At 38.4% G+C, this 25927-nt stretch overlaps 6 protein-coding genes and 1 non-coding gene across 7 annotated transcripts; 3 read left to right on the top strand and 4 right to left on the bottom strand.

Moving 5' to 3' along the window:
• The first annotated feature begins 1302 nt into the window (after window positions 1–1302).
• Window positions 1303–4351, top strand: LOC104780001 (serine/threonine-protein kinase STY13). Its single transcript, XM_010504462.3, has 6 exons — window positions 1303–2142; window positions 2470–2602; window positions 2710–2905; window positions 3002–3126; window positions 3209–3367; window positions 3851–4351. The coding sequence occupies exons 1-6, from the start codon at window positions 2012–2014 to the stop codon at window positions 4175–4177; spliced, it is 1071 nt and encodes a 356-aa protein (XP_010502764.1). The 5' UTR covers window positions 1303–2011; the 3' UTR covers window positions 4178–4351.
• A 65-nt stretch (window positions 4352–4416) lies between these two features.
• TRNAD-GUC (transfer RNA aspartic acid (anticodon GUC)) lies at window positions 4417–4488 on the bottom strand. Its single transcript has one exon. It is a non-coding gene; the product is annotated as a tRNA-Asp (tRNA).
• A 76-nt stretch (window positions 4489–4564) lies between these two features.
• On the top strand, window positions 4565–7037 carry LOC104780000 (CRM-domain containing factor CFM9, mitochondrial-like). Its single transcript, XM_010504461.3, has 4 exons — window positions 4565–4727; window positions 4864–5131; window positions 5328–5729; window positions 5906–7037. Exons 1-4 carry the CDS (start codon window positions 4639–4641, stop codon window positions 6782–6784), a joined length of 1638 nt encoding a protein of 545 aa, XP_010502763.1. The 5' UTR covers window positions 4565–4638; the 3' UTR covers window positions 6785–7037.
• Window positions 7038–7512: 475 nt separating this feature from the next.
• Window positions 7513–9814, bottom strand: LOC104779999 (uncharacterized). The gene is made up of 2 exons (XM_010504460.3): window positions 9489–9814; window positions 7513–9056 (listed from the first exon to the last, which is right to left on the bottom strand). The coding sequence occupies exons 1-2, from the start codon at window positions 9537–9539 to the stop codon at window positions 7947–7949; spliced, it is 1161 nt and encodes a 386-aa protein (XP_010502762.1). The 5' UTR covers window positions 9540–9814; the 3' UTR covers window positions 7513–7946.
• A 105-nt stretch (window positions 9815–9919) lies between these two features.
• LOC147945502 (uncharacterized) lies at window positions 9920–11828 on the bottom strand. The gene is made up of 3 exons (XM_087509279.1): window positions 10973–11828; window positions 10686–10798; window positions 9920–10339 (listed from the first exon to the last, which is right to left on the bottom strand). Exons 1-3 carry the CDS (start codon window positions 11826–11828, stop codon window positions 9920–9922), a joined length of 1389 nt encoding a protein of 462 aa, XP_087365405.1.
• A 6262-nt stretch (window positions 11829–18090) lies between these two features.
• LOC104779998 (golgin candidate 6) lies at window positions 18091–24633 on the top strand. Its single transcript, XM_087510009.1, has 20 exons — window positions 18091–18353; window positions 18513–18561; window positions 18827–18876; window positions 19024–19151; window positions 19238–19290; window positions 19760–19906; window positions 20007–20080; window positions 20160–20229; window positions 20400–20453; window positions 20543–20638; window positions 20890–20940; window positions 21023–21109; window positions 21206–21319; window positions 21408–21479; window positions 21794–21979; window positions 22081–22184; window positions 22335–22383; window positions 22461–22526; window positions 22611–23378; window positions 23783–24633. The coding sequence occupies exons 2-20, from the start codon at window positions 18538–18540 to the stop codon at window positions 24329–24331; spliced, it is 2742 nt and encodes a 913-aa protein (XP_087366135.1). The 5' UTR covers window positions 18091–18353; window positions 18513–18537; the 3' UTR covers window positions 24332–24633.
• A 26-nt stretch (window positions 24634–24659) lies between these two features.
• LOC104779997 (uncharacterized) lies at window positions 24660–25920 on the bottom strand. The gene is made up of 2 exons (XM_010504458.2): window positions 25317–25920; window positions 24660–25225 (listed from the first exon to the last, which is right to left on the bottom strand). Exons 1-2 carry the CDS (start codon window positions 25752–25754, stop codon window positions 25064–25066), a joined length of 600 nt encoding a protein of 199 aa, XP_010502760.1. The 5' UTR covers window positions 25755–25920; the 3' UTR covers window positions 24660–25063.
• Window positions 25921–25927: the final 7 nt, after the last annotated feature.

Here is a 25927-nt window from a genome sequence, read left to right as displayed (position 1 = left end):
GCGAATTTGGCAGGATTATTGTTTTGGCTTAAACGGGCAACTCCTAGACAGTTTGAGTTTTTTGTTTCAATGTCCTCCATTAACGAGAGCCATATTTTTGCGCTTGTGATGCCTAATTCCTCCCTAGGGGAGAGTACCTTCCTTTTATATATTTCAAATGGAAGAGCGTGTATCCATCTATCAAGGAAAAACTCCAAGAAAGTCCCCATCATGGTAGGCATATGGCTTATACAACTAACTAAGGATTTAGTTTCCTATCCTCTCCGCTTGAGTGTTATGGAAGGCCTAGTAATGGCAAATGAAGCTTTGTGCAACATTACACCCTCTCCAAGTGCCCTTTCAGGTTCTTGGTTCACGAGACTTACGTTTTGTCCAACGTGTGACCCCCTTTTCAGGGATTTTTGGCGCATGTTCGGAATTCAAACACCGCGTTCGTTCTTTTGCAACGTTGGCAGCATTAGTTAACAAGGTGGCTGACCATGCGGCATTGGTCGGTCATCCATCACCATGAGTGGCCTCATATTGTGTTGAAATTCTTTATCATCAAGACTTGTTGTCTCCATTGTTTATCTTGTTACTTTTATGGTTTCAAGTCAAGCTCTAAAGCTTGTTTGTTGTATGTTTTAAGAACAATGTTTGTAGTTTACTTTTCCTCCTATGTAAGTTTATTGGTTTGTTTGGCTCTTATTCAAAAGAAGTTTATAAACCTTTAATTTAATATAATGGAGTCTTTGATGTCAAAAAAAAAAAACTATTCAAAAATAGAAACAATAAAAACATGTGTAATTTTCATCATAATCGACAAAAGAAGAGATGATATAAAAATTGAAAATGATTTTTGAAAAGTGAAAAAAGATATATATCTGCAATGCAAAGGTACACACAAGGACAGTCGTAAGCTATAGGGTAAATGGATCCCACCTACCTCATTGTTTTTTGGTTTGTTTACCTCACCGACGAGATTTTTCTATTCACTTTTCAGTTTTGGTCTTCTTTTTTATTTCTTTTTTTCTTCACTGTCATAAGTTAATTTATATATCACAAAGTTCTAGAAATCGATCTATAAAGTTAGCTTAAACCACTCAATAAAGTAGAATCTTTGATACATTAAACAGTTCATATTTGAAAATTTATTCAGGAAATATGTAAATAAATCATTTTTAGTTTTGAAACATGCAAAATTATCAATTAAGAATTAACTAGCTAAAGAAATTTCGTAAATGACACATAAAAGGGAAAATTCATTCAAAATGTTAGATGTCTAGACACATAAAACACATATGAATATATATGATTTGAAACAAAGAGCAAAAACTAAATACAAAAATAAGCAAAAGTGGTGAAAAGGACCCGTGGGGTGGGGTGTGCTTCCGCGTCTGTAATAAGTGTTTTTGTCTTTGGAGAGAGAGAGAGAGAGAGAGAGAGAGAGAGAGAGATTTCTTGTCACCTCTCTTCTCGCTCTGACGCCTACGCGGAAAAAGCAAACCACTTTCGATTTCTTTACTCTTCTTTTTTTTTTGGTTCTTCTCAATCAAAACCCCCAAAAAACCTTTGTTTTTATAAAAGAAATCTTTAACCAAATCAAACACCGAATCATCGAGATTTTGACCAATTCTTCCACCAGTTCCAGTGTCAACTTCAGTTCTTCCATTTTTTTCTTCTCCATCATCTCTCTCTCTTTCATATCGCTCTCTCAAATTCCCTTCTTTCTCGTGCAGTTTTTTTTTTGTAGTTGACGAATTGTGATTTTGATTGTTGTCTCTTCTTTCTTTTATTCTTCTGTGTTCTCTATTTTTTTTTTTTATGTTGAAACCCTTAATTCACCAAAAGAATAAAGGCATCTTTGTTTCTTTATCTGATTGTAATAGTTCCCAATCCCATAAAACCAAAAAACAGAATGTTTAATCAATCAAAAAGGGCCCAGCTTTGACATATTAAGCAGCTAGGGTTTGTGTTTTGTTGAAAAAAATCTCTTCTTTTGTTTTGGGTTTTGATTTTTGTGGGGGAAGGAATGGGATCTGCAAGTGGGTTTTACTCAAACGAAGAGTTGGAATTGGATCCTAAATGGCTTGTTGATCCTCGTCATCTCTTTGTTGGTCCTAAGATCGGTGAAGGTGCTCATGCCAAAGTTTATGAGGGAAAGTAAGCTTTGACTTCCAATAAAAACTGTCTTTTTTTTCAAATCCGTTCAATCATTGCTTTGCTACAGAGCAAAATTTTCAGAACTTTTGTTTTGAGTTTTCTTTTAACTGTTGGATTGAAGAAGAATAGTGTATGAATAAGAAGAACTTGGTCTTGAGAAAAAAGTTTGAATCTTTGCATATGTGAAGCACAAGAGAACCTTTTATTGTGATTAGAGAACTATTTATGTTTGTGTTAATCATGAATCATTATTAGTGTTACAAGAATGGTTGGTGATTGGAGAAGTTGTTTGATGGATTGAAAAATGTGTTTTCTTGTTTGTTTTAGGTATAGAAACCAAACAGTGGCGATTAAGATTATTAAAAGAGGTGAATCCCCTGAAGAGATTGCTAAAAGAGATAACCGGTTTGCTAGAGAGATTGCTATGTTGTCTAAAGTCCAGCACAAGAATTTAGTCAAGGTTTGGCCTCTTATTTTTATGTTTATGATTCCCAAACCCTGTTCATTTTGGTTAACCAAGTATTGGGTTGTAATCAAAAACGTTTGGGAAAAATGGTTTTCGTATAGTTCATTGGAGCGTGCAAAGAGCCCATGATGGTTATAGTTACCGAGCTTCTACTTGGCGGTACATTGCGTAAATATCTAGTGAGCTTGCGGCCAAAGCTTTTAGACATTCGTTTGGCTGTAGGGTTTGCTCTTGACATTGCTCGCGCAATGGAATGTTTACATTCCCACGGAATCATTCACCGCGATCTTAAACCAGGTAAATGGAAAGAAGTTTAAAAGGTTTGAAAATAGAAAAACCGTTACTTCTAAAGTTTATATGGAAAAACTTATATGATCTTAATTGCATTTGCAGAGAATCTGATCTTATCAGCAGATCATAAGACAGTGAAACTCGCTGATTTCGGTTTAGCTAGAGAAGAATCATTAACCGAGATGATGACCGCAGAGACTGGTACTTACCGATGGATGGCCCCTGAGGTAACTATTTTACTACTAACCCCGGAATATTTTCTTCTTCTTGCGGTTGTTTTGTTTGACACCTGGTAAATGAATGAAACAGCTTTACAGTACGGTTACGTTAAGGCAAGGAGAGAAGAAACACTATAATCATAAAGTAGATGCTTACAGCTTTGCCATTGTCTTGTGGGAACTTATTCATAACAAGTTACCATTTGAAGGCATGTCCAATCTACAAGCAGCCTATGCTGCTGCATTCAAGGTAATAACACACCTCCTAATCCATATAAATTGGTCCTGAAGCAGAACTGAAATAACTGATCTGAGCTTGGTTTGGTTTGATCACATATAAATCGGTTTTGGTTACAGATTTTGGAGTTTGAAACCGGAAAACCAATCGGGTTATAATTTGTTTCCCACTCCTAAAATTAGTTATTTGTAAAACTGAATTATAAGTGTATAACGAAAACCATCTACTGTACAGTTAACTAAGCTTTACAGTTAACTAAGATTGAAAAGCACAAATCGAAACCAGACTGAAACTTAGATTGAACTCCCTTGTCTGATACAAGTTGTATCTCTGCTGTGGTCTCTCTGCATATGGTCTTTACTTGATTGAAAGATTCTTATGGCAATGTTGGTCGTGTCTTGGTCTCTTGGATAAGAATTTGATTCAGTAGGGAAGATGAATTGTAGGTATTGAAACCGCCATTGTGACTAATTGTGTTTGTTTTTTTTTCTATAGAACTTGAGGCCAAGTGCAGAGGATTTACCAGGAGATTTAGAGATGATTGTCACATCATGCTGGAAAGAAGATCCTAACGAACGGCCAAATTTCACTGAGATAATTCAAATGCTCCTCCGTTACCTCACCACTGTTTCAGCGCCACAGATCGTTCCTCCACCGAACCGACGAGTTTTCTCTTCAGAAAACATAGTTTTATCACCTGAATCTCCCGGAACCTGCTCTCTGATGTCTGTCAGAGACGGAGATGCCTCTCGTCAAACCGTTAACACAGCTGATTCATCAGAGAAACAAACTAAAGGAAGCTTCTTCTTCTGCTGCTCATAGATGATGATGATCAATTTATATATTGTATTGGTTGTAATCTGTAAAGAAAAGGAGAGGAGGAAAGTGTTTATGATGACAAATTGACAAGTATAATGTATTAAGCCTTAGAATTTAGATCACAGTAACAAGAAAATTTATTATTCAGTGTATAAAACATTCAGTGTACTTTTAAAAGACTTTTTTCTAGTGCTAAGTAAATTTGACAAAAATGTCAAAAAAGGTTTAAAACTAAAAATATACGCCGTTGCCGGGGATCGAACCCGGGTCACCCGCGTGACAGGCGGGAATACTTACCACTATACTACAACGACATTTGTTGTTCGATTTAGAGAAATAAAATATTAATATGATAATGATTTTGGATCGTCTTCTAAAACCCTCAAACCCTTTGCGAGGAGCTTTACAGACAGATTCGTTCTCTCTTGTTCGAAATATTTGCCATTTCGTTTTGCAGAAGCGAAATGTTCGTCACGAGGAGTCTCTCGAGACACTGCTCGAGAACTTGTAAATGGTCTTTATCTTCTCTCCTTCAATCCGATTCATGTATTGGGTAAGTTCAGATTCTAACTCCACTTCTGATCCTTATCTTCTCTCTGAATACTGAGATTTACTCAATACCCATCTCCTAGATTCGTTTAAATCCTCTAAAGTTTATAACTTTATAATTCGATTTTTTGATCTTGAAGGAATCGGGTTTTGTCATCGAGTCCTGATACGAGCACTGGTAGCTCAAGTGTAGGAGGTAACTCTAATTCGCTTCAGCCATTGATGAATCAAGTGTTCAAAGGATGGTCTCGAGGTATGTCAACATCGAGAGGAAGGAGTATGAGGAGCAAAGTTGAGAGTAGAATGCGGAAAGAGTCTGGTAAGACGTTAAGAGAGATTAGGAGAGCTAAGAAGTTGAAGAAGAAACTCATGACTGATGAAGAACGGCTCATTTACAATCTCAAAAGGGTAATTATTGATTGATACTTATCCATGAATTTGTCTGCTGTGTTGTGTTTGCATTCATATTTTTGTTATAGTTTGAGACTTTATGTGTGAAAACTTGTGATTGTGTGGTTTGTATATGAAAGTTGGATTATTTATGGTTGTTACACGGTGAAGTGTATCAGAGAGTTGAGTTTGCTGATGTCTCTCTTTGATGCAGGCGAAGAAGAAAGTTGCGCTTTTGTTGCAAAAGCTTAAGAAGTATGATCTTCCTGAGCTACCGTCTCCGGTGCATGATCCTGAGCTTTTCACATCCGAGCAGATACAAGCGTTCAAGAAAATCGGATTCAAGAATAAAAACTATGTTCCTGTTGGTGTTCGTGGAGTCTTTGGAGGAGTGGTGCAAAATATGCATATGCACTGGAAGTTTCATGAGACTGTGCAAGTTTGTTGTGATAACTTCCCTAAGGAAAAGATTAAAGAGATGGCAAGCATGATAGCAAGACTTAGCGGCGGGATAGTCATTAACATACATAATGTGAAAACTATTATTATGTTTCGTGGTAGAAACTACCGGCAGCCCAAGAACTTAATCCCTGTTAACACCCTCACAAAGCGGAAGGTAAGCAGCAGTATAAATCTTTAATTTTGAAGTTTCAGGTTCTTGATTCATCCTTAAAATTGAGGATCATGCGGTTGAAGAATGATACTTTAGTTGATATCAGGCTTACGAAGTGTGGCTTGCTCTAACAATTGTTATGTAGTGGTATGGTATGAACAAGTATTTATGTTTTGCAGGCTTTATTCAAAGCGAGATTTGAACAAGCGCTTGAGTCTCAGAAGCTGAACATAAAGAAAACAGAACAACAGCTACGGAGAATGGGTGTTAACCCCGAAGATCCGGTTGCCATGGCTAGCATCCAGAGAGTTGCCTCAACATTCTTCAATGCAATCGACAAAAAGGAAGGAAGTCCGTATGTCTTCCATGGAGATAAACAAGCAGAACGAGGCGGTGGTGTTGAAAATACAGAAGAATCAGAACCGGTCGATGAAGATAGTGACCAGGAGGAGCTAGACAGATTCATAGCTGAGATAGAAGAAGCAGCAGACAAGGAGTGGGAGGAAGAGGAAGCTGCTGAGCAAGAAGAATCTGGTCGGATAAGGTATTGGAACCGAGAGGAGTTTGCAGGAAGAAGCAGAACACCTGAACTGCGTAGTTATGGAGATTCAAGTCATGGCTTTAGAAGAAATGAAAGGGATACACGTAGCCAGAGGAGGTCCAGCGATGGTGATGAAGATGACGACGGTGAATTTGATTCTGATGAGGATGATGAAATTCCAAAGAGATTTGATAGAGCAAGATCATCATCAAACATAAACACAAGAAGGCCGAGAGAGGATTTTAAGAGAAGAAGCCCCGATCCTCGACCTCGACCTCGACCTCGACCTCAAGTGAGGAGTGATGACGATGTATTGAGTGATCTTGATAACACAATGTGGGAATCAGAAGATGAAGAAGATGCACCACCGGCGAATTATATTTCGAGCAGTGATGATGAGGATGAAAACAGAACAATCTCATCATCTAAACAACCAAGATTCAGGAACAGTAATTCAATCAACAATTCAAAGACTAAAAGTGGAAAACAGAGGGATGAGGATTGGGATAGTGATTAGAAACGAAGACTACGAGATCACAGAGTTTCTGATATTGTTATTTGTCTTCATTGGTGCCTAATTATCAAATGAGAAACTGAGAGATGTTAAACTCTGGTCTGAATATTGAAGGCTGATCTATCTATTGTTAAGTTCAGTTTCTGATAGTTCAGTGAAAGATAAAGAACATGATACGCCAAACTCTGTTCTTCCCATTTGTAATTCAGATTCTGGTATTACAGTGGCAAATTAAGATGATTTGTATGAAAAGAAACAGGAAATTTCAGCCATTTCTCTTTAAAAGTGGGGGAATGCTTTACGGAATTGTAGAAGTCCACTTTCGAGATTGGCTCTATGACACTATACCTATTCAAGAGGCTAAACTCCTCTTTGAAGTTAATAGAGCATCTGTTCAAAGCAGTTTCATGAATAAACACAGACACATGGTGCAAGATTCCTTCTGAAGATAACACATTTAAATTTTTATCTTGAAAGCAAAGGATTCTATATGCCCCCTTTTCGCATCTTGATTCATTGCTAAGTTGCCATTCAAAAGTAACGCATCAGCGTCTTCTGAGCATTGCTTGACCCCAAAAATACACTTAAAGAAAGAGATAAAGCTCAGAACAATCCAGAATCTGACAACCACAATACAAAACAGCTTAAACTTAAAAAGAACATAACTTTTAGCAACCAAGAAACGGAAGCTGGAAGCTGATGTTTGTTGTGTCATACTGAGTCAAACTTGATCAGAGGAAAGAAGGCATTAATAGATAGAAGGAAACTGTAAATAACTGATATAACCAGAACTGAACTCAGAACAATGAAGAAAATGTTATATATAAACAAATGGATCCTGAAACTGCTATACTACTAAATCAATCAGCCGTAGGCAACAACATATGTTCCCATTGTTGAAAAAACCTGGGAAGTGTTGTGCAGCTCTAAAAGTAAGCTCCTTTTTTCTCACAAACCCTCCTGTATCAAAAGAAACTGATGGAAAAAAATCCTCAGAATCCACCAACTGAATCCAGCATTTAGGTTATATCCGTGTCTCAGCAAAGTATCAAATTACTTTCTTCCATTTCTTCTCTTTTAGGCAAAAAGATTGCACCTTTCCTCTCAAGAATGATGCTAAGGCCTTGAAGTTTAAGACTATACAAGAACACCTTCAGTGTGCTCATCACATTAACCCTGTCTGTTTTTCTCTTACGCAACTACCAGGCAACAAGTATTTGTACAGCTCAGCATTATCCAGCAGGTATGAAGGAAGATGAACAGCTGAATAAGACCGAGGCACAGGTCCCATTTTGCCAATAATCTCCTTAAATGTATATTCCTCTGGTAACATATCAAAAAAATCAGTTCCTTTGCAAATAACATCTTGAATCCTCTTTGGATTCAGGTAATGAGAGAATCTGACACGGTCCGAGTGACTGTAAGCTTTCATCTTGAATACAAACTCGCTTATATAACGGAAACAGAAGCTGCAGTGCCATCCTGAATCAGCTAACAGAACATTGCTCTGACGGAAATGAGCATACCGCGTTTTCCCTGGACTGTAACGGTGTATAGACGCTCTCCAGCTTTTGCTATCGACATAGTACTCAAAAGAATACAAGTAATTCTTCAGCTGAAGGTGAAGAACCTGAGGTATATCATCACACCATCTCAAAAGGTTGATCGTGTGAGCACTCGGTATCTCATCAACATCAGACATAATCAACAAATCATCCTCTTCAATGCCAGCTATCCTAAGAAGCTGATCCAAGGCAACACGCTGATAAGCTTCTTCAACAAACGGATTCTCACCTTTCCTAAACCGTCCTCCAACAGTCCCATAAGTTAGCCTCGGCTCCACGAACTTAAACTGATCCTTATTGCTCTTAAAAACCAAAGGTTTAGGCAAACCCGTAAATGTAGAGTTCGATTCAAGAAGCACAAACTGAGTCACATAAGGGTAAAGCTCATTCCACCTAACAGTTAAAAGATCCTTCTCGTTACTAAACAAAACAGCATCAAAAACACGTCTGGGAGACTCTCTGATTCCCCAACCGTGAAGACTGCAGAGAGCTTCCATAGTAACATTCTCATTGTAGTAATGAGGAATGGTCTGAAAGGGCTTAGGAGGTGATTCCCAAAGAGGTCTGAAGAAATAAGTGAACTTTTGGCCGTGTAAATAGATTGCTAAGATAGCAAACGGCATCAACACAAAGAGGAGCAAGTATGTTCTTAAATCAAAACCTCTAAGAACACATTTAAGCCTTGAGACTGTTTTTGCTGCTTTTGATCCCTACAACAAATTCATAATAAGACATGAAACAAAATTAACAATAATCTCAAAGAAAGACAAATCCAATTTCAGAAAAAATTGTTACTTTTATATATAATAAGTGTAGGAAAAATTCAAAGATCTTTTCAAGCAACAGAAAACAATCTGACCAATAAAAAAAACTAACTTTTATTACATACCCAAAAAAAAAAAAAAAAAAAAAGAGCTTTCATAATTTATCATCAGTGATTCGATACGATTAATATAAAAAAGTATCCAATTTTCAATCTTTTTTCGAGAAAAATTGTGAATTTATAAACACGATTAAGTTCTTCGAGACAATTTTAAATTCAGAGTGCATGACGAATTTACAGAAATCGAATTCAATAATGAGAAAAAATATATCTAATTTTTGTAAGTGTGTAATGGAGAAAAAACACATAAGAAACAAACATGTTCGCAAAGATCATCAGTCTTCTTCGAATTGTAGTATCCATCGGACATGATTTTTTTTTTTTCTCACAGGATTCGTCTAATGCAAAACGTTTAATCCCCAAATTAAAATTACCCAGAACAGAAAAAAAAGAGAGACCAATTGTAAGTTAAAGAAGAGAAAAAAGCCCCAGAAACGGAGATATAGGAATTTTCGTACTCCTTTCGATTTTTTTTTTTCTTTTCCCAATCTCTGTCGAAGAAAAAAACAAGAATCGATTTATAGAAGCTTTTTAAAGTAATTGGGGAATCTGATAATCCAAAGAGACAAAAGGCGATAAATAATCACTAGATTTCGTTTTTAATGTTCTCCACAAGAAAAAAGGAAAAAAAAAAAACTAAAAAAAAATTTTTAGTTTTTTTTTTTTCTGACAACAATAAATAGGATTGGTTTAAAGGTATTGTGACGGAACATTATTTACATAGGTAATAATATGCGCTTTGGAACGAACTCGTCGTGTCAGGTTATCTGCTTTACCATTCTGTGAACAAGGAATGAAGATCAACGAAAAGGATGTAAATTCTTCTTTATCTTCCTGAATGTCCTCCAAATAAGTCGCGAACGCTGGCCACTCTGAAGGTGAAGACACCATCTTCACTAAGTCGGAGCAGTCTATAAGAAAAACAACATCCTGATTGTCCGTCCTAATCATACAACGCATCGCCCAAACCAGGGCTTCGACCTCTGTATGAAACAGGGAAAGACTACGACGTAGATTGGCAGCTCCCATAGTGGGAACCCCCTCCCCCCATAGGAGGAGAGTAAAACCAATTGCGACCTGCATATGGATCTGTCGCTTTCCAAGAGCTATCTACAAAACATAAAAAACTGGTCTGATACCTATCTCTCATAAAGCCACTACGACCCCCAAAGGATATTTGTGGGACCGGAGGTGTGGGCTCAGCCACATCCTCTAATTGTGCTAAAAACCAAGCTTTGGACTCATCCTCTGCTATCCGCAAAATCGCCTCTGGGTGTGTATCTAGGTTACTAAAAAATTTATCATTCTAGGCCTTCCAAAGATACCATAAAATCCATGGATAAATCTCTGGGGTAGGTGACTCCGAGAAACGCCAGAAAAAGAAATCCAAATTCGTATAAACCGACTCTGAAGGGAAAGCCCCTGGTCGTGTCAGAAACTGAAATAAGGCCCACACCTGACGTGCCAGCGAACATTCAAATAGAATATGATTTATGGTCTCCTCTTGAACTCCATATAGCGCACATTGAGTGTCACAACCGAAACCATACCTTCGGAGATTAGTGGAGACTGCCACACAACCGGTAATCACTTACCACATAAAATGCCGAAATTTAGGAGGACACCGAAATTTCCAAACAAAAGCCTATAATTGTGTAAGATGAGGACCAATGACTTTCCCAACAGAATCATGCATGTTTTGTTGTTGTAAAATATTGTATCCAGATTTGACGGTATATTTACCCGTCTTTGTGAAATGCCAGCCCAACAAGTCTGGCGAATCCGACCGTCCAATAGGTAAGGCCGAAATGAAGGCAACATCTTCCGGCACAAAAGTGGCCGTAAGCTGAGCCATGTTCCAGGAATTGGTGTTCCTGTCAACAAAGGATTTTACTAGAAGCATATGATCTAAAATCGACCCAGTGCTTAAAGCTGGTCCCGGGGATTGAGCAGGAATCCAGGGATCATTCCAAACCGAAATCGAATCACCGGATCCTACCCGTTTAATGAGTCCTTTATGAACCAGAGAGCGAGCAGAAACCATACTCCGCCAACCATAAGATGGTGAGTAAGACTTTATTGGATCCAAAGGATCTGAGAGCCTATAATAACGTCCTTTAAAAACCCGTACAAAAAGAGAATCTGGTACTGTAATCAACCACCATAGTTGCTTGGCCAGCAACGCAATATTATAGTCATCCAAACAACGAAACCCCAGTCCCCCGTCTAGCTTGCTGAGACACAATCTATCCCACGCGACCCAATGTAACTCCCGCGACTCTCCTGATGCACTCCACCAAAAATTAGAAATCACACTAGTTAACTTTCGCGTGATTGTTTTCGGAAGCCGAAAGCATGACATCACAAAAGTAGGAACAACTGTGGCCACCGACTTTATCATTACCTCTTTCCCACCTTTGGACAAAAGCCGAGCTGGCCACCCACCAGCCCGCACTTGTAATCTGTCCTGGACAAAGGAGAAGATTTTCGTTTTAGACCCGCCCAAACTCTCTGGAATGCCTAAGTATGAACTCATGCCGCCCAGATTCATGATCCCCAGGACCCCTTGAAGCTCCTCACGGAGAGTGGCATCTACCATGTGACCGAATTGAATTGATGATTTCTGAAAATTAATATGTTGTCCCGAAACCCGCTCATATTGCTTAAGAATCCCTAAAATAACCGCACATTGATCCTTCGAAGCGCGACAGAAAAAAAGGCTGTCATCCGCAAACAACAAATGAGAGATTGACGAACATGCAATCGACACTCTGATTCCTGTAATAAGCTTAGTCTCCTCGCCTTGCGGAAATTGGCTATAAGCACCTCTGTGCAGAGAATAAAAAGATACGGTGACAATGGATCCCCCTGACAAAGACCCCTCCGGGGAACAATGGAACCATGTGGTTGACCATTAAGTAAGACTTTATATTGAACCGACGACACACACCTCATAATCCGAGTTATCCATTTCTCACAAAAACCAAACTTTCGCAGCAGATGTTAAATGAATGGCCACTCCACCCGATCATACGCCTTACTCATGTCCGTTTTGATAGCCATGAACTTCCCTTTACATGAAGGGTTAGTACGTAGCCCATGAAACATCTCTTGAGCAATCAAAATGTTATCAGAGATCAATCGTCCTTCTACAAAGGCCAACTGCGTCTCTGAGACCATAGAAGGCAGAAAAATGTCCAACCTCTGACTCAAAACCTTGGAAATAATCTTGTACCCAACATTGCATAAACTAATGGGTCTCAATTCTGTCATCCTCGTTGGCTTATCCACCTTAGGAATAAGACATATGTTTGTCATATTCAAACGTTTATCAAAAACCCCATCCTGTAAAAAGGAATTTACCATAAGAATCAAATCCGCTTTTACAGTCCCCCACGCCTTTTGATAAAACAAAGCAGTCAGTCCATCCGGGCCCGGAGCCTTATCCGGGTGCATCATGAATAAAACTTCTTTGACCTCTTTTTCAGTAACCTCTTGGTTCAGGGAATCATTTATATCCCTAGTAATCACAGAACGAACCTCACCTAAAGCCTCGGGAAACCCTGAAGGATCAGAAGATGTAAATAAACCCTCAAAATAAGATACCGCAATATTTTGAATAGTAGCCTCCTCAGTCGACCAATTATCATCCTCATCATGGAGGTCAATAATCCGATTTTTGGCCTGACGCTGCTTTGTCTGGACATGAAAATAGCTAGTGTTATGATCACCGAGCTACATCCACCGGCTCCTGCTCTTCTGATACCAATAAATTTCCTCATCCCGATATGCTTCCCTCAAGCTCCAAGACAAAGCCGCAATCTCCTCATTGGCTAGGGCCCTATCTAGCCGACACCTGATCGGCTTTTTGTCCCGCCAACCCCGCCAAGAAAGACTATCCCCAATAGCTGGAAACTCAAGTAAACAACAATTTCGAATCATTGTATTAAAAGGCACAAATGAAGAAGCATGACGTAATTTTCCCCCACGCTTTTCATGAATACCTTTTAATTCATTGAAATCTCCAATTAAAAACCAAGGTTGAGACCAATCCGCGTTAACCGTTCCCACACCGCATCCCGGTTCTTAGGTACTGGGTCACCATAAATAAAAGACAAATAAATAAGCTTCCCTTTAAAACCAATTTCCACATCAATCAATCTATTGGATTCAAATAAAATTGAAACATTGAAATTATTATTATAAAATAAGGCTAAACCGCCACTACAACCAACTGGTTCAACAATTTTTAAATATGAATAACCAAAATGACCAACAAAAGTTTCTAAAATCGAAAAAAACTGTCTAGTCTCAGAAAGGAACAAGAAATCTGGCTGATGCTTCCTCCATAAATCCATGAGATATCCAATAGTCGCTTTATTACCCAACCCCTGACAATTCCAGCTAAGAACCTTCATTTATCAGCTTTTGGAAGAGGTGGTTTGGTACCACCCATTGCCTCCTTCTCCACCCCATGTGGCTTGGGGTTGTTAGGAACCCCAGAAGGAGCTGTACTCTTCGAAGTTAGACGCTTGCGAGGAGTACGAACATACACGTTCAACTTCTTTGACCCCATCCCCTTAAATCCCATGGTACCCTTACCCTTACGTTGCTTAGGCAAAGTATCTCCATCCATGACTTATTGGTCCGTCCCCACCACTTCAGAGCCAATATCACCCGACAAACTGGTATCCATGACCTCCTCAGTTGCACCAAGGGTACCCTGTTCCCTAGTCACCTCATCCTCCACATCCTGCATGAGTTGAGTATCAACTGGCTCCTCATTACCCAACGAGCACTCCCCAACAAGCCCCGCTACCGCCATAACAAAACCCTCTCCGCTGGCACCAGAACTGAGACTCACATCCTCCTCCACAGTCTCGGACAGAACCCGATCCCCAGCTTGCCCTTGTCCTCCTTCCCCATCAGGCAAAGGCAACTCCTCCTAAATCTTAGCTGTCTCCTTATCCGTAAGAGAAACATCATCAGTTTCCTCCTCCTGGATCAAGGCCTTGCGAACTACCTTGGTCGGCACAAGAGCACCAATCACCGCCTGAGGAGCAGAAACCTCACCCTCCTCCATCACTACCAAAGTTTCAGTAGACTCCTTTGCAGCAGTCTCCTTGGCAACGGCTCGTGAATGACGATAGTCATTGTACTGAACATAAGACTGACAACGTCTCTGTTTATCCACCGGTTCTCCTGCCGTTAAGTCGGATCTAGACTTTGTACCCTTAGTGTTTCTCCCCTCAAAAGGCCGCTTGCCCTCCGCTTGAAAACTCTCACCGATATGCTTGCCCTTGAAGCCACCCTTGTAACCAACCTCATGACCAGCTCCCTTTCTCCACTCAGAAGTAACAGCTCCTTTGTAACTCTTAGCCTGCTGTTCTTCAGGTTCATCGCTATGCAGAACCGGAACATCAGGGACCCGCGACGACTGCAACAGTGGGCAATGATCATCATCATGGCACAAGCTGAGGCATCGCCGACAGTAGCCGAACAAACGTTTATAACAGAGCGACACCACAGTTTCCTCGCCATTATAGAACTCCACTTCAGTCTCAAAGCTTAAAGGTTTGAGGCCATTAATTGTAACCTGAACGCGACCACCATCGATATCGATAGCCTCGACACGACCCAAATCCGCAGCGATCCCTCGAAAGGTTGGCTCAGCCCAGAACTGGAATGACCCCCCATGATACGAACCCATAATGTTAAGGAGGATGGATACAAAGGATCCACCATCGGTGTCCATCGAACCATTAAAACCATCCAATGATCGAAGTGGAACGGAGTCATCTTCAACACCTTAACAATGTCCTCTTCCTCATCAAAATCAAACTGGAACTTGCCCATCCCCAAATCCGCACCAACCACCTTTCCTTTTAGCTGCCAGATACGTGGAAACATGAGCAGAAGAAACTTCATGTCTTGACGTCGGGGATTGAAACACCTTCCCACTACCGTCTTAGAGTATCCCTCGATCAAGACTGTGTTGTCAAAGAAAGGAATCTTCACCTTCCTCTTAGTTATAGCTGGAACCGCAGCATTCATAAGATGACTCTTACCCAACAACAGACTTTGAAACATTGCCGAGAATAAAAAGAAGCTAAGAAGTCGTGATAAGGACCCAAAATATTTTTTTTCTTTTCTTAAAAGGTTCTTTTATTTATATAACAAAAGATTTCGACTTTACGAAGAAACTTTCATTTTTCAGCGTTTACAGATTATTTTTAGAAAACACGTTTAAAACCGTTGGATGAAGTAATCAAATTCTACGGTTGAGACGCGTGGGGATGTGTTTTACAAAACCGTGACTCAGACCGTTTTTTACTTTTGTCTTGTCTGAATGATGATGTGTATTTAACGGTTAAGTGCCGCCAGCGCATCGTCAATGACGACCGAGCCGTGCGTGTTTAGGATCTTTAAGTCCTACCTCAAAACGTCACAGTTTGTTTTTTTTATATCCGGTATAGTTAAAACATTTCATGTTAGATTGTACATAAATAAATTGATCATTCATTAATAAAAAACCGAGTTTGTCATCATTATGTAGACAAGGACTCGATATATGAAAATCCACCAAACTGAACATCAGAAACATTTGTGTGGCACAAGTTCTTAACTAAAGTTGAATATGTGCAATAGACATGTGCAGTCTTGTCGTTGCTTATTGAAAAGTAAAAGCATATATATTATATAGAAACAATCTAAATAATCCAATTACACATGTGGATGAATGATGATGTAACTTTATACTATTTTTAAAAGTGTATCTTCTTAATAATATATTAATTATTATAAATAATAAAAGAGACTCCAAGGCGTGCAACGAACATGCCTCATCCCCAACAATGTAGTACCACCACCACTGATATTGGATTTTTATTTGGACACTTCATTTTCAAAGCATATTCGTTTATTCCCTTCGCAATATTATTAGTTGTGGTGATTGTTTTCGTTATTAGGTTTGGCCTAGAAAAGTTCCAAACTCTTAACTTTCTTTCATTAATGTCACCATGTCTGAAATATTGCAATGGTCTTGTTAAAAAAATACGTGAAGCAAGTTTAGAAACATCCAAAACTCTATAAGGTTTGTAAATTTCAAAATACATTAATTATTGGAAGCTATAAACTAGTATCAATTTTTTACCTTTTCTTGGTTCAACCTTACTTATATATTAATCTCAAACCGGGGTTACAATACAAATAATCGAGAGATCATTTGCCAAAGAGCTTGAAGTTTCATTTTTTTTTTTTTTTTTTTTTTTTTTTTTTTTTTGTTGTTGTCACAAGCTTGAAGCTTCATAGGTCTCACTTACAATAAAGTGCATAAAAAATGCACAAACATAAACTAGCAAATTTTAAAATTTCAAGATTTTGTATGCAATTGAATAGTTTCTCATTGTTATGCGTATAATTAAGCCCATTGATCGCTGTAGAATGAATCGTTATCATACATTTAAAAATGACTATTAGCCTTGTCAACCATGAATCGTATGGATTTAATAACTTTTTCACGTAAACCATTTTTTTTTTTATGTTTTGATCGACCACCAATGGTATTCGTCCAATCGACTCCCAACTGTATTGTGACGCATAGGATACATATACGTAAGCATAGACTTTACGTGCCAAAGTTAAACACAAGTTTTCTATATATGTCTTTTGTAAAGTCTCTGTCACTAACGATCGATGGCTTCTTTATTTTTATTTTTCTCTATTAACACAAGTCACGAACGTTTGGATCAAATCGAACTAATCCAAGAGTGAAGAAACTCATTTGGCTCAAAACTAAAAAATTTGACTCGAAACTTAAAAAAACTCCAATGGTTACACGACATCAACTTAGTTCGAAATGGAATCGAATCTAAAATCTCTATGAGCTTAAGCTATAATATTCGGATCCTCACCTCCTTCACCATTACAACGCGGACACGAATTAACGATGTCTTATTAGATAGTAGTACTTATTTTTTTGTATTAGTTTATCTTTCTTGTATTACAACAGAAGTAATAGAGTGTATATATAATTTAACTCCAACTTTTATTGATTGGTTCAATTCAAATCTTGTTTTCTGACCATTGAATTTTGTTAACCATGCTACTTGAGTGACGTAAATGTTTTTATACTTTGTCACTCTATAGGTGGATTTTATATACTAGTATTGATTAGATACTGATATTTGCCAAGATTTTGAGTTGAAACACTACAAACATAAGACTAGGAGTCTAGGATGGGAAAAATCTCCAACCGAGTCAAAATTCTCAACCCGAGCCGAAATGAATTATAAAACGATATTTTCTACGCCTATTTTTTTTTGATTTCGAAGCGATCTGAACTCGAATAGTAGAAAACCGAAACCAAACTAACCAAAATTTATTATAAAAACTAATATTTTTAACTAATATATATATATATATAAATATATTAAAATAATAAATTTTTAACTAAAATCAGTTAATTCTTATTTTTCTTTCTATAATTTATTTGTCAAAAACCAACTAACCAATAATTTGACCCTGAATGGGACTTATCTTTTAGAATCTTTTTTTTGGGAAAAAGCTTATTTTCATTCCATAGATCAAATGATTTCTATAACCTGAAAAGCAACAAACCGAGAAAAACCAAACTAAAATAAAATTATTTTCCAAATAGACCTATTTTATTAAAAATCCAAAAATCCTGAAAAATAAAGCGAACTGAAACCGCATGCGGCATGCTAAGGCTAAAAGAGAAACGATCCACCAAAAGAACCTCCACAGATGTCCTGAACTTGTTGGGCTTAAAGCCCACTGGACATAAATGGGCCTATATTCGACATCGTACAAGGTCAGATTATCTCACAGGAGCTAATATCAGGTGCGGGCGTGAGTACAATACATCATCGATCTTCCTCTTTCACCAATTAAAGAAAAAAAACAATTTCATCGTGACGATCGTACGGTTTATCAGCTCTTCTGACTTTGCTTGAACAGATCGGTCAGGTGAATAAAAAAAAAAGAGAGATAGAGAGAGAGAGGCTCTGTGAAGAAGAGATCGAAGCGCGATCGATCACGGTTCATTGGCTGGAGGATTCGTATTCCTTGTTTCGATCTTGTTTGGTCGTATTACATAGTCTGTGTAAGCTCTTCGATTCTCGCCATTTTCAGTCTTGTTCTCCCTCTGTGTAATTAATTTCATAGTTCTAGGGTTTTATACTCTGATTCTCCTTTTCTGTGTTGTTTTTGCATTGTTTCTGCTTCAATTTTTGTTGAAATTTCTCGATTTCTGTTGTTTCAGGTATTTTTTCTTGGCTAAAAGAGATATGGATTTGGCATCCCGTTATAAGGTGAATATTTTCTCTGATTGTGAGCTTAATTCAGCTGTTAATCTTTCTGTTTTGGATCGTTAAGAGGAGTCTGTTTTGCATTGGCTCGGTGTCCAATTCGATATGATTTTTAATAGTTTCTCAAAGGTGTAAAGAGTGAGTGATAGTGTACTAATTTATGAAGGTGGCAGAGAGCTTCATAAGATATTTCTAATTCATGACATGTTGTTTAACGGCTGCATTGCCAAAAATCCCGGTCTTTAACTTGTTTTACAAAATTGTGTAGGGGGTTGTTGGAATGGTTTTTGGCGACAATCAATCTTCAAATGAAGACAGGTACTGTTTCTTCTCTTTTATGTACTACGAGTGGAGAGATATAGCAAGTTCCTTTATCTAACGTGGACGTCGTATCTATTATGGCCTGTAAGTGTTCGAGTAATTAATTAATGAGGATTGGATTTTTTATTTGGTGTATTTTTGTAGTTACATTCAACGCCTGCTGGATCGTATAAGTAATGGTACTTTGCCTGACGATAGGAGAACTGCTATTGTAGAACTTCAGTCTGTTGTAGCAGAAAGTAATGCTGCTCAATTAGCTTTTGGAGCAGCCGGTAAGTGTATTTATTTTTCTCTGTCATGCGTCTCATTGATTGTGAGATTCTAATCCAAATTTGGATTTTACATTCTGTTATTTCAGGATTTCCTGTGATAATGGGCATCCTAAAGGACCAACGAGATGATGTTGAAATGGTGCTTTACCCTTTTTTCCCTTTCTGTAATTCTTTTGTTCTCGCTTAATTTGTGCATACTACTGTTGTCCGTAGATCCTAGCGCACCCTCTTTCCCTCACTTTATGGAAAATGTGGTATCGTTTGTTGAAACAATTTTTGGGAAATATAGATTTATTTTCTCTTTTTCAAACTAAGTAGATTTGGGAGATTAGCATTTTTAATTCTATTTTCGTAGTCCTTGCAAACTGTGTAGCCACAGATAATTGAGAATCAGAATAGGTCCACCAGTCCAGGGAACAAATCAATAAGAAAAAGGAGGTGGAAATGGGAAAATGTTGCAAGTTTTTTTCATTTATTTTGTTTTGTCCAGAGATTCTTAAATTTGGACATGTAAATGTCTTTTTGTTTTACACTGTATGTAATAAAATTTCTTGTTGATGTTACTGTTTAGTGCTATTCTTCAACTCATAGATTTGTTGTCTATCCAGGTTCGAGGTGCCTTAGAAACTCTTCTTGGTGCTCTAACGCCAATTGATCATTCAAGGGCACCGAAGACTGAAGTCCATGCAGCTCTTATGAACTCTGACTTGCTCTCCCGTGAAGCTGAAAATATAACTCTTCTTTTAAGTTTGCTGGTTAGAGTTTACTCTATATTTTTGAAGTAGAAAAGTTATTTTTGTTCTGTTCGTTTTATATGTATGCATCACATGGCTTGTTTTCCTGGTGGTATGACAGGAGGAAGAAGACTTCTATGTTCGATATTATACTCTTCAGATTTTGACCGCTCTCCTTATGAATTCACAAAACAGGTATATATCTCAAGGTGTACGTGTGTGTGTTATTTTTCTATCTATATGCTATAGAGACTTTTGCTGACTGTCTCTTCAGGTTGCAGGAAGCTATTTTGACCACTCCTCGCGGTATAACTCGACTCATGGATATGCTAATGGATAGAGAGGTAAACAACTACTAAATATCTCGGATATGTGTGATCTTGCTACTAACCTGCAGAAGAGTCTGATCTCATTAACCTCCTGTCAACCTCAGATAGGAGGTTATGAGACCGTGAACTCTGCACGGGATGAATATCGTATTTATAAACTTATTTTTGTTGTGTATGCCTTACAGGTAATCCGGAATGAGGCTTTGTTGCTTCTTACACACTTGACTCGTGAAGCAGAGGTGAGACTTCCTGATTATCTTTGTAACTGTTCCTTTTCTTATGCCTTGAGCTGAGCCAGCCATTGATTGATTGACCTTACCACTTGTAGGAAATCCAAAAAATTGTTGTCTTTGAAGGTGCATTTGAAAAGATTTTTAGCATCATTAAGGAGGAAGGGGGGTCAGATGGTGATGTGGTTGTGCAGGTGACCAGTAGCTCTTTCAAAAATCTTTATAGCATTTGTATTCTGTGATAAATTTGGCATTTAAAAAGGAAAATTGAAGAAGCCACTTCTCCGAATTTAGGACTAAACATTTATTGGAACTTACATTTCAATATGTTGTATTCGTGAATTTTTTTTGCGAGCACTTTCAGCATGCTTTGGCATTACTTGCTTATGCTTAACTTTGAGTTCCTTGCCCATGCACTTGCACTAATTTTGTTCTTTATTTACAGGACTGTCTGGAGTTGTTGAACAATCTTCTTCGCAGCAGTTCATCAAATCAGGTTTTGAAGCTTTGTTTCTGGTCTTAATTTTTCTGATTAATTTACTAGATCCGATCACAGGCTGATATTTGAACTTGTACAGATACTACTAAGGGAGACCATGGGTTTTGAACCGATCATTTCAATTCTAAAACTGCGAGGGATTACATATAAGTTCACCCAGCAAAAGGTTAGATCATAGAGTGCTTCGCCCATTTCGGATTTAAATACCAGCTCGTGCAATTTTGTTAATCTTTGTCCTTCTGAATGAACAAAATCCCAGTAGACTGTTAATCTACTTAGTGCACTGGAGACAATCAATATGCTGATCATGGGAGGTGCAGACACGGACCCTGGAAAAGATTCAAACAAGCTGTCAAATAGAACAGTTTTAGTTCAGGTTTGTTATGATATACGAACGTTGTGATTCCTCTTTGTGGACGGGATCGAATATGTTTCTTATCCTATTGTATTTGATCCAACAACAGAAAAAACTGCTAGACCACCTACTTATGTTGGGTGTTGAAAGCCAATGGGCCCCTGTTGCTGTTCGCTGCATGGTAAGCAAATATTCTTTAGTAAATTCTTGTCCTTTTAGTCCCTTCCCTTTCTTATTTTTTTTTTTGTTATCATTCATATTGCATTGTATATCAAAATTACTTTGCTGATTTGCATAACTGACAACAAGTTCAAATAGTTTCACTTAGATTCTAGAATTTAACGGTTGAACCTTGTTCTAGGTTGACCATGGAACTGTTATGCTTACAGTGATCTATTAGCAGTTTTTTTTCTTCTAGAGATTGTCTGTCGTCCAAGTCTTTTATTGATGTTTCTTTTCTAATGGGTCTTTTACTTTGTGATTCTTTGCTGCTAGACAATGAAATGCATTGGAGATCTGATTGATGGACATCCCAAGAACCGTGATATCCTTGCTAGCAAAGTTCTTGGTGAAGACCGGCAAGTAGAGCCTGCACTAAATTCCATCCTCCGGATCATTTTACAGACGTCCAGTATTCAAGAGTTTGTTGCAGCTGATTACGTTTTCAAGATGTTCTGTGAGGTTTGAAACTTTTTGTCTTACAATTTTTTAGTTCATAGATTGCATATTCTGATATATTGATTGCATCTTTATCTACAATCTCATTCACTAAACATTATCAGAAAAATCCTGAGGGTCAAACAATGCTAGCTTCGACTTTGATACCTCAACCACATCCCACAGCCAGAGATCCTCTAGAAGATGATGTTCACATGTCATTTGGAAGGTATCATCTTTTTTTCCTTTCTTCTGCAGTCTTCACAGTTTTGCTTTGAAGGGATCTCACTCTTCATTCTCATTGCGAGTTTGCATGGTCTTTCATTTTTGAGCTACTGCTCCTGTGCTAAAACTTATCCAACTTTTATTTGTGTGTCAGTATGTTGTTACGAGGCCTTTGTTCTGGTGAAGCTGATGGTGATCTTGAGGTAAAAGTGTTTCTCCCTGTTGGATATTAATTTAAAAGCATTCCAGAACTTAAATCTATTTCTTCTTTTGAAAACAGACGTGTTGCAGAGCTGCGAGCATTCTTTCTCATGTTGTGAAGGACAACCTTCGGTGCAAGGAAAAGGTAATGAAATCATCACTTTACCTTTTGTTCTATCCGCAGTATTTTGTTGTCCTGCATTGGCTGACTTTTTGGGATACTCAATAGGCTATGAAAATCGTACTTGAATCACCTATGCCTTCCATGGGAACTCCAGAGCCTCTGTTTCAGAGGATTGTCAGATACCTGGCCGTTACTTCTTCCCTGAAAAGCAAAGATAAATCAAGCACACTGGGGAAATCATATATTCAACAGATCATTTTAAAACTGCTTGTGACATGGACTGTTGATTGCCCTGCTGCAGTTCAGTGCTTTTTAGATTCCCGCCACCACCTGACGTTTTTACTTGAGCTGGTAACAGACCCAGCTGCAACAGTTTGCATAAGGGGATTGGCGTCTATTCTATTGGGAGAATTCGTCATTTACAATAAAACAGTTGAGAATGGTAAAGATGCTTTTGCTGTAGTTGATGCTGTGGGCCAGAAGATGGGGCTTACATCATACTTCTCGAAGTTTGAAGAGATGCAGAACAGCTTCATCTTCTCCCCCTCCAAGAAACCTCCACAGGGTAATAAACCGTTGACAAGAACAGCCACGCCTAGTGAAGCCGAGATTAATGAGGGGGATGAGGCAGATGAGATGGTTAAAGGGAATGAGGATCACCCAATGCTCTTGTCTTTGTTTGATGCTAGTTTCATAGGCTTAGTGAAGAGCCTTGAAGGTAACATCAGAGAGAGAATCGTGGATGTGTATAGTCGGCCAAAAAGTGAGGTCGCTGTAGTACCAGCGGATTTGGAGCAGAAGAGCGGGGAAAATGAGAAAGACTACATCAACCGTTTGAAAGCCTTTATAGAGAAACAGTGCTCGGAGATTCAGGTATGTGCCTCTTCTCAACTGTCTATGGTACTGAGTATAATACAGTTAGCATATCTGAGAAATATACCATTTTGGTGTTTTATTGCAATTAAAAGAAGAAAAATCTTGAGAGTCTTCACAAATAAAATGATACTTAAAAATAGATGAGAAGTTAAGGGGGTTCTGCTAAAACATGGTGATTAGGAAGCATTGCCAAAACGGAATATAGGAAGGATTAAGCTTCTTTCACGATGGGATTATGAAAATTGGGTCTTTTGTTCTCAGCGGGATATCAAACAGTTCATACAATAGGTCTCTGAATTTATGTGATAAATATATGTTGCGGTTAACTGAACAAAAAAGAAATCTCAACATCAGCTGTGCCTGACAGAGTTTCTTGTTGTTGTGACCTCTGTGTTTTCCAGAACCTTCTTGCTCGAAATGCTGGTTTGGCAGAAGACGTAGCCAGTTCTGGCAGGAATGAGCAATCTCAAGGATCAGAGCAAAGAACAAGTACAGTATTGGACAAGGTTCAAATGGAAAGCATCAGACGAGAACTCCAAGAAGCGTCTCAGCGTTTAGAGACAGTGAAAGCCGAAAAAGCCAAGATGGAATCCGAGGCATCAAGTTACAAGAACATGGCTGCCAAACTCGAGTCAGACCTAAAAAGCCTATCGGACGCATACAACAGTCTAGAACAGGCAAATTACCATCTTGAACAAGAAGTGAAATCTTTGAAAGGAGGAGATCCCATGGAGGTTCCTGATATAGAAGCCATAAAGGAAGAGGTGAGAAAAGAAGCTCAGAAAGAGAGCGAAGACGAATTAAACGACCTGTTAGTATGTTTGGGGCAAGAAGAGAGCAAAGTCGAGAAGCTAAGCGCAAGGCTGATAGAATTAGGAGTTGATGTTGATAAGCTTTTAGAGGATATTGGGGACGAATCAGAAGCTCAAGCGGAATCTGAAGAAGACTGACCATTGAACAAGTTGTTGTAGAGATCTAAGTCCTCTAAAATGCTCTCTCATCAGGCAATGGAACTTGTACAGTCCTGGGTGGTTTATTCTGAATCTGATGTTTACCAATTATCGTTGTTTAATCTTTTAGTTATAACTCTTAAATTTATTAAACATTGTCTTGCGTTGCAGATTCATATACATTTTAACATTGAAACCACAATTACTGCAGCTGTAATATGTCCTTTTTTTTTTCTTCATATTTTGTTGAAACAATCAAACAAGTAGTAATTCCAGTTTAATTACTTGTGTTTTCCTTAAAACATTCATGATTACTAGAGAGATTCGATTTAGTGATAAAACATCTTTTGAGGAAAGGCAAAAATAGATACATAACTGTTGAGCTTCCGAGAGGGTATTCAATCTAAAGACAAACTGACCTGAACCCAAATAACCAACCAAAATCCAAAAAGACATACCATATATCTTATATAGATTCACATTTTTCTATATCCAAACCCCGAACCTGAAACGAACCAAAGCTTTTATGAAAATTAAGAGGATATAATAACTAATTAAAATGCCAAAACCGAACCTAATCCTGGACAGAACATTCCCCCTAATTAATAAGCCTAATAGAGAGAATCACTCTACAATTCCAACACAACGCATTGTACAAAAGTAACGTAAGGTAGAGAGAGAGAGAGAGAGAGAGAGCTCAGATAAACCACAAAAGATGACTAATTTAAGGGTTTAATCAGTATCACAAAGCGGCGTCATTAGATCCGTTGGTGAGCTCCATATGGGAAGATCAAAGAAGGACTGTTTCTTCTCTTCTTCTTCAGTTCTACATATGTTCTCTGCACCTTCACACAGCTTGAAGAAGTCGTTGATCACCGCTTCTTGTCTTTCCGCCTGCAAATTTCAAATTTTCAAAATCGAACCAATTTCAAAATTTTATTTAAATTGGAGTAAAAAAACAAAAACAAAAAAAAGCCCTAATTACCATAAACAGAAGTTCGTCGAGCATAGACGACGGCGCAGAAGCATCTCCTCCGCCAAATTCTCGACCTCCTTCTGTTGTAGAGGACTCAGGAAACGACATCGTTTCTTCCGCGTTTAACCTCTCTTCTCCTCGTAGCGTCGTTCGAAACCGATCTGCTTTCGCTTGCATTGCATTCGAACTGTTCGACAAAATCTCCCACAGCTCGATCTCACTCTGCTGCTTCCTTTTGAGCTTCTTCATTGTTCTATTCTTCCGTATCCTTAGATTTCTCTCCTCTACCACCCGATCTAATTCTGGATCCGGCGGTTTTGACGTTTCTAAAGCGTCGGCGATACAGCATCGCTTTTTTCCTTTGTAAACGAAGCCGTGGTCGTGGAAACGTTCCAAATCTTCGTATTCTTCTAAGCTAATCGCTGACGGCTGAATTGGTGAGTCCATTCGCCGTAGAGATGCGGTGGAGCGGGAAAAAAATATCTGAGTAGAGCGAATTTGAGAAAAGGTGAAGATGGACTTTTTTGGATCTCGAAATTGAAAGATTGATTTTGCAAGATCAATAATAATAATACATCATCTTCGAATTGTCAAAACTGGAGGATATCAAAACAAATAAT

This window comes from Camelina sativa, chromosome 4 (assembly GCF_030686135.1).
Source record: "Camelina sativa cultivar CO46 ecotype springtype chromosome 4, ASM3068613v1".
In the NCBI taxonomy this organism is placed as follows: Eukaryota; Viridiplantae; Streptophyta; class Magnoliopsida; order Brassicales; family Brassicaceae; genus Camelina; species Camelina sativa.
This window is presented reverse-complemented; position numbering and strand designations above follow the sequence as displayed.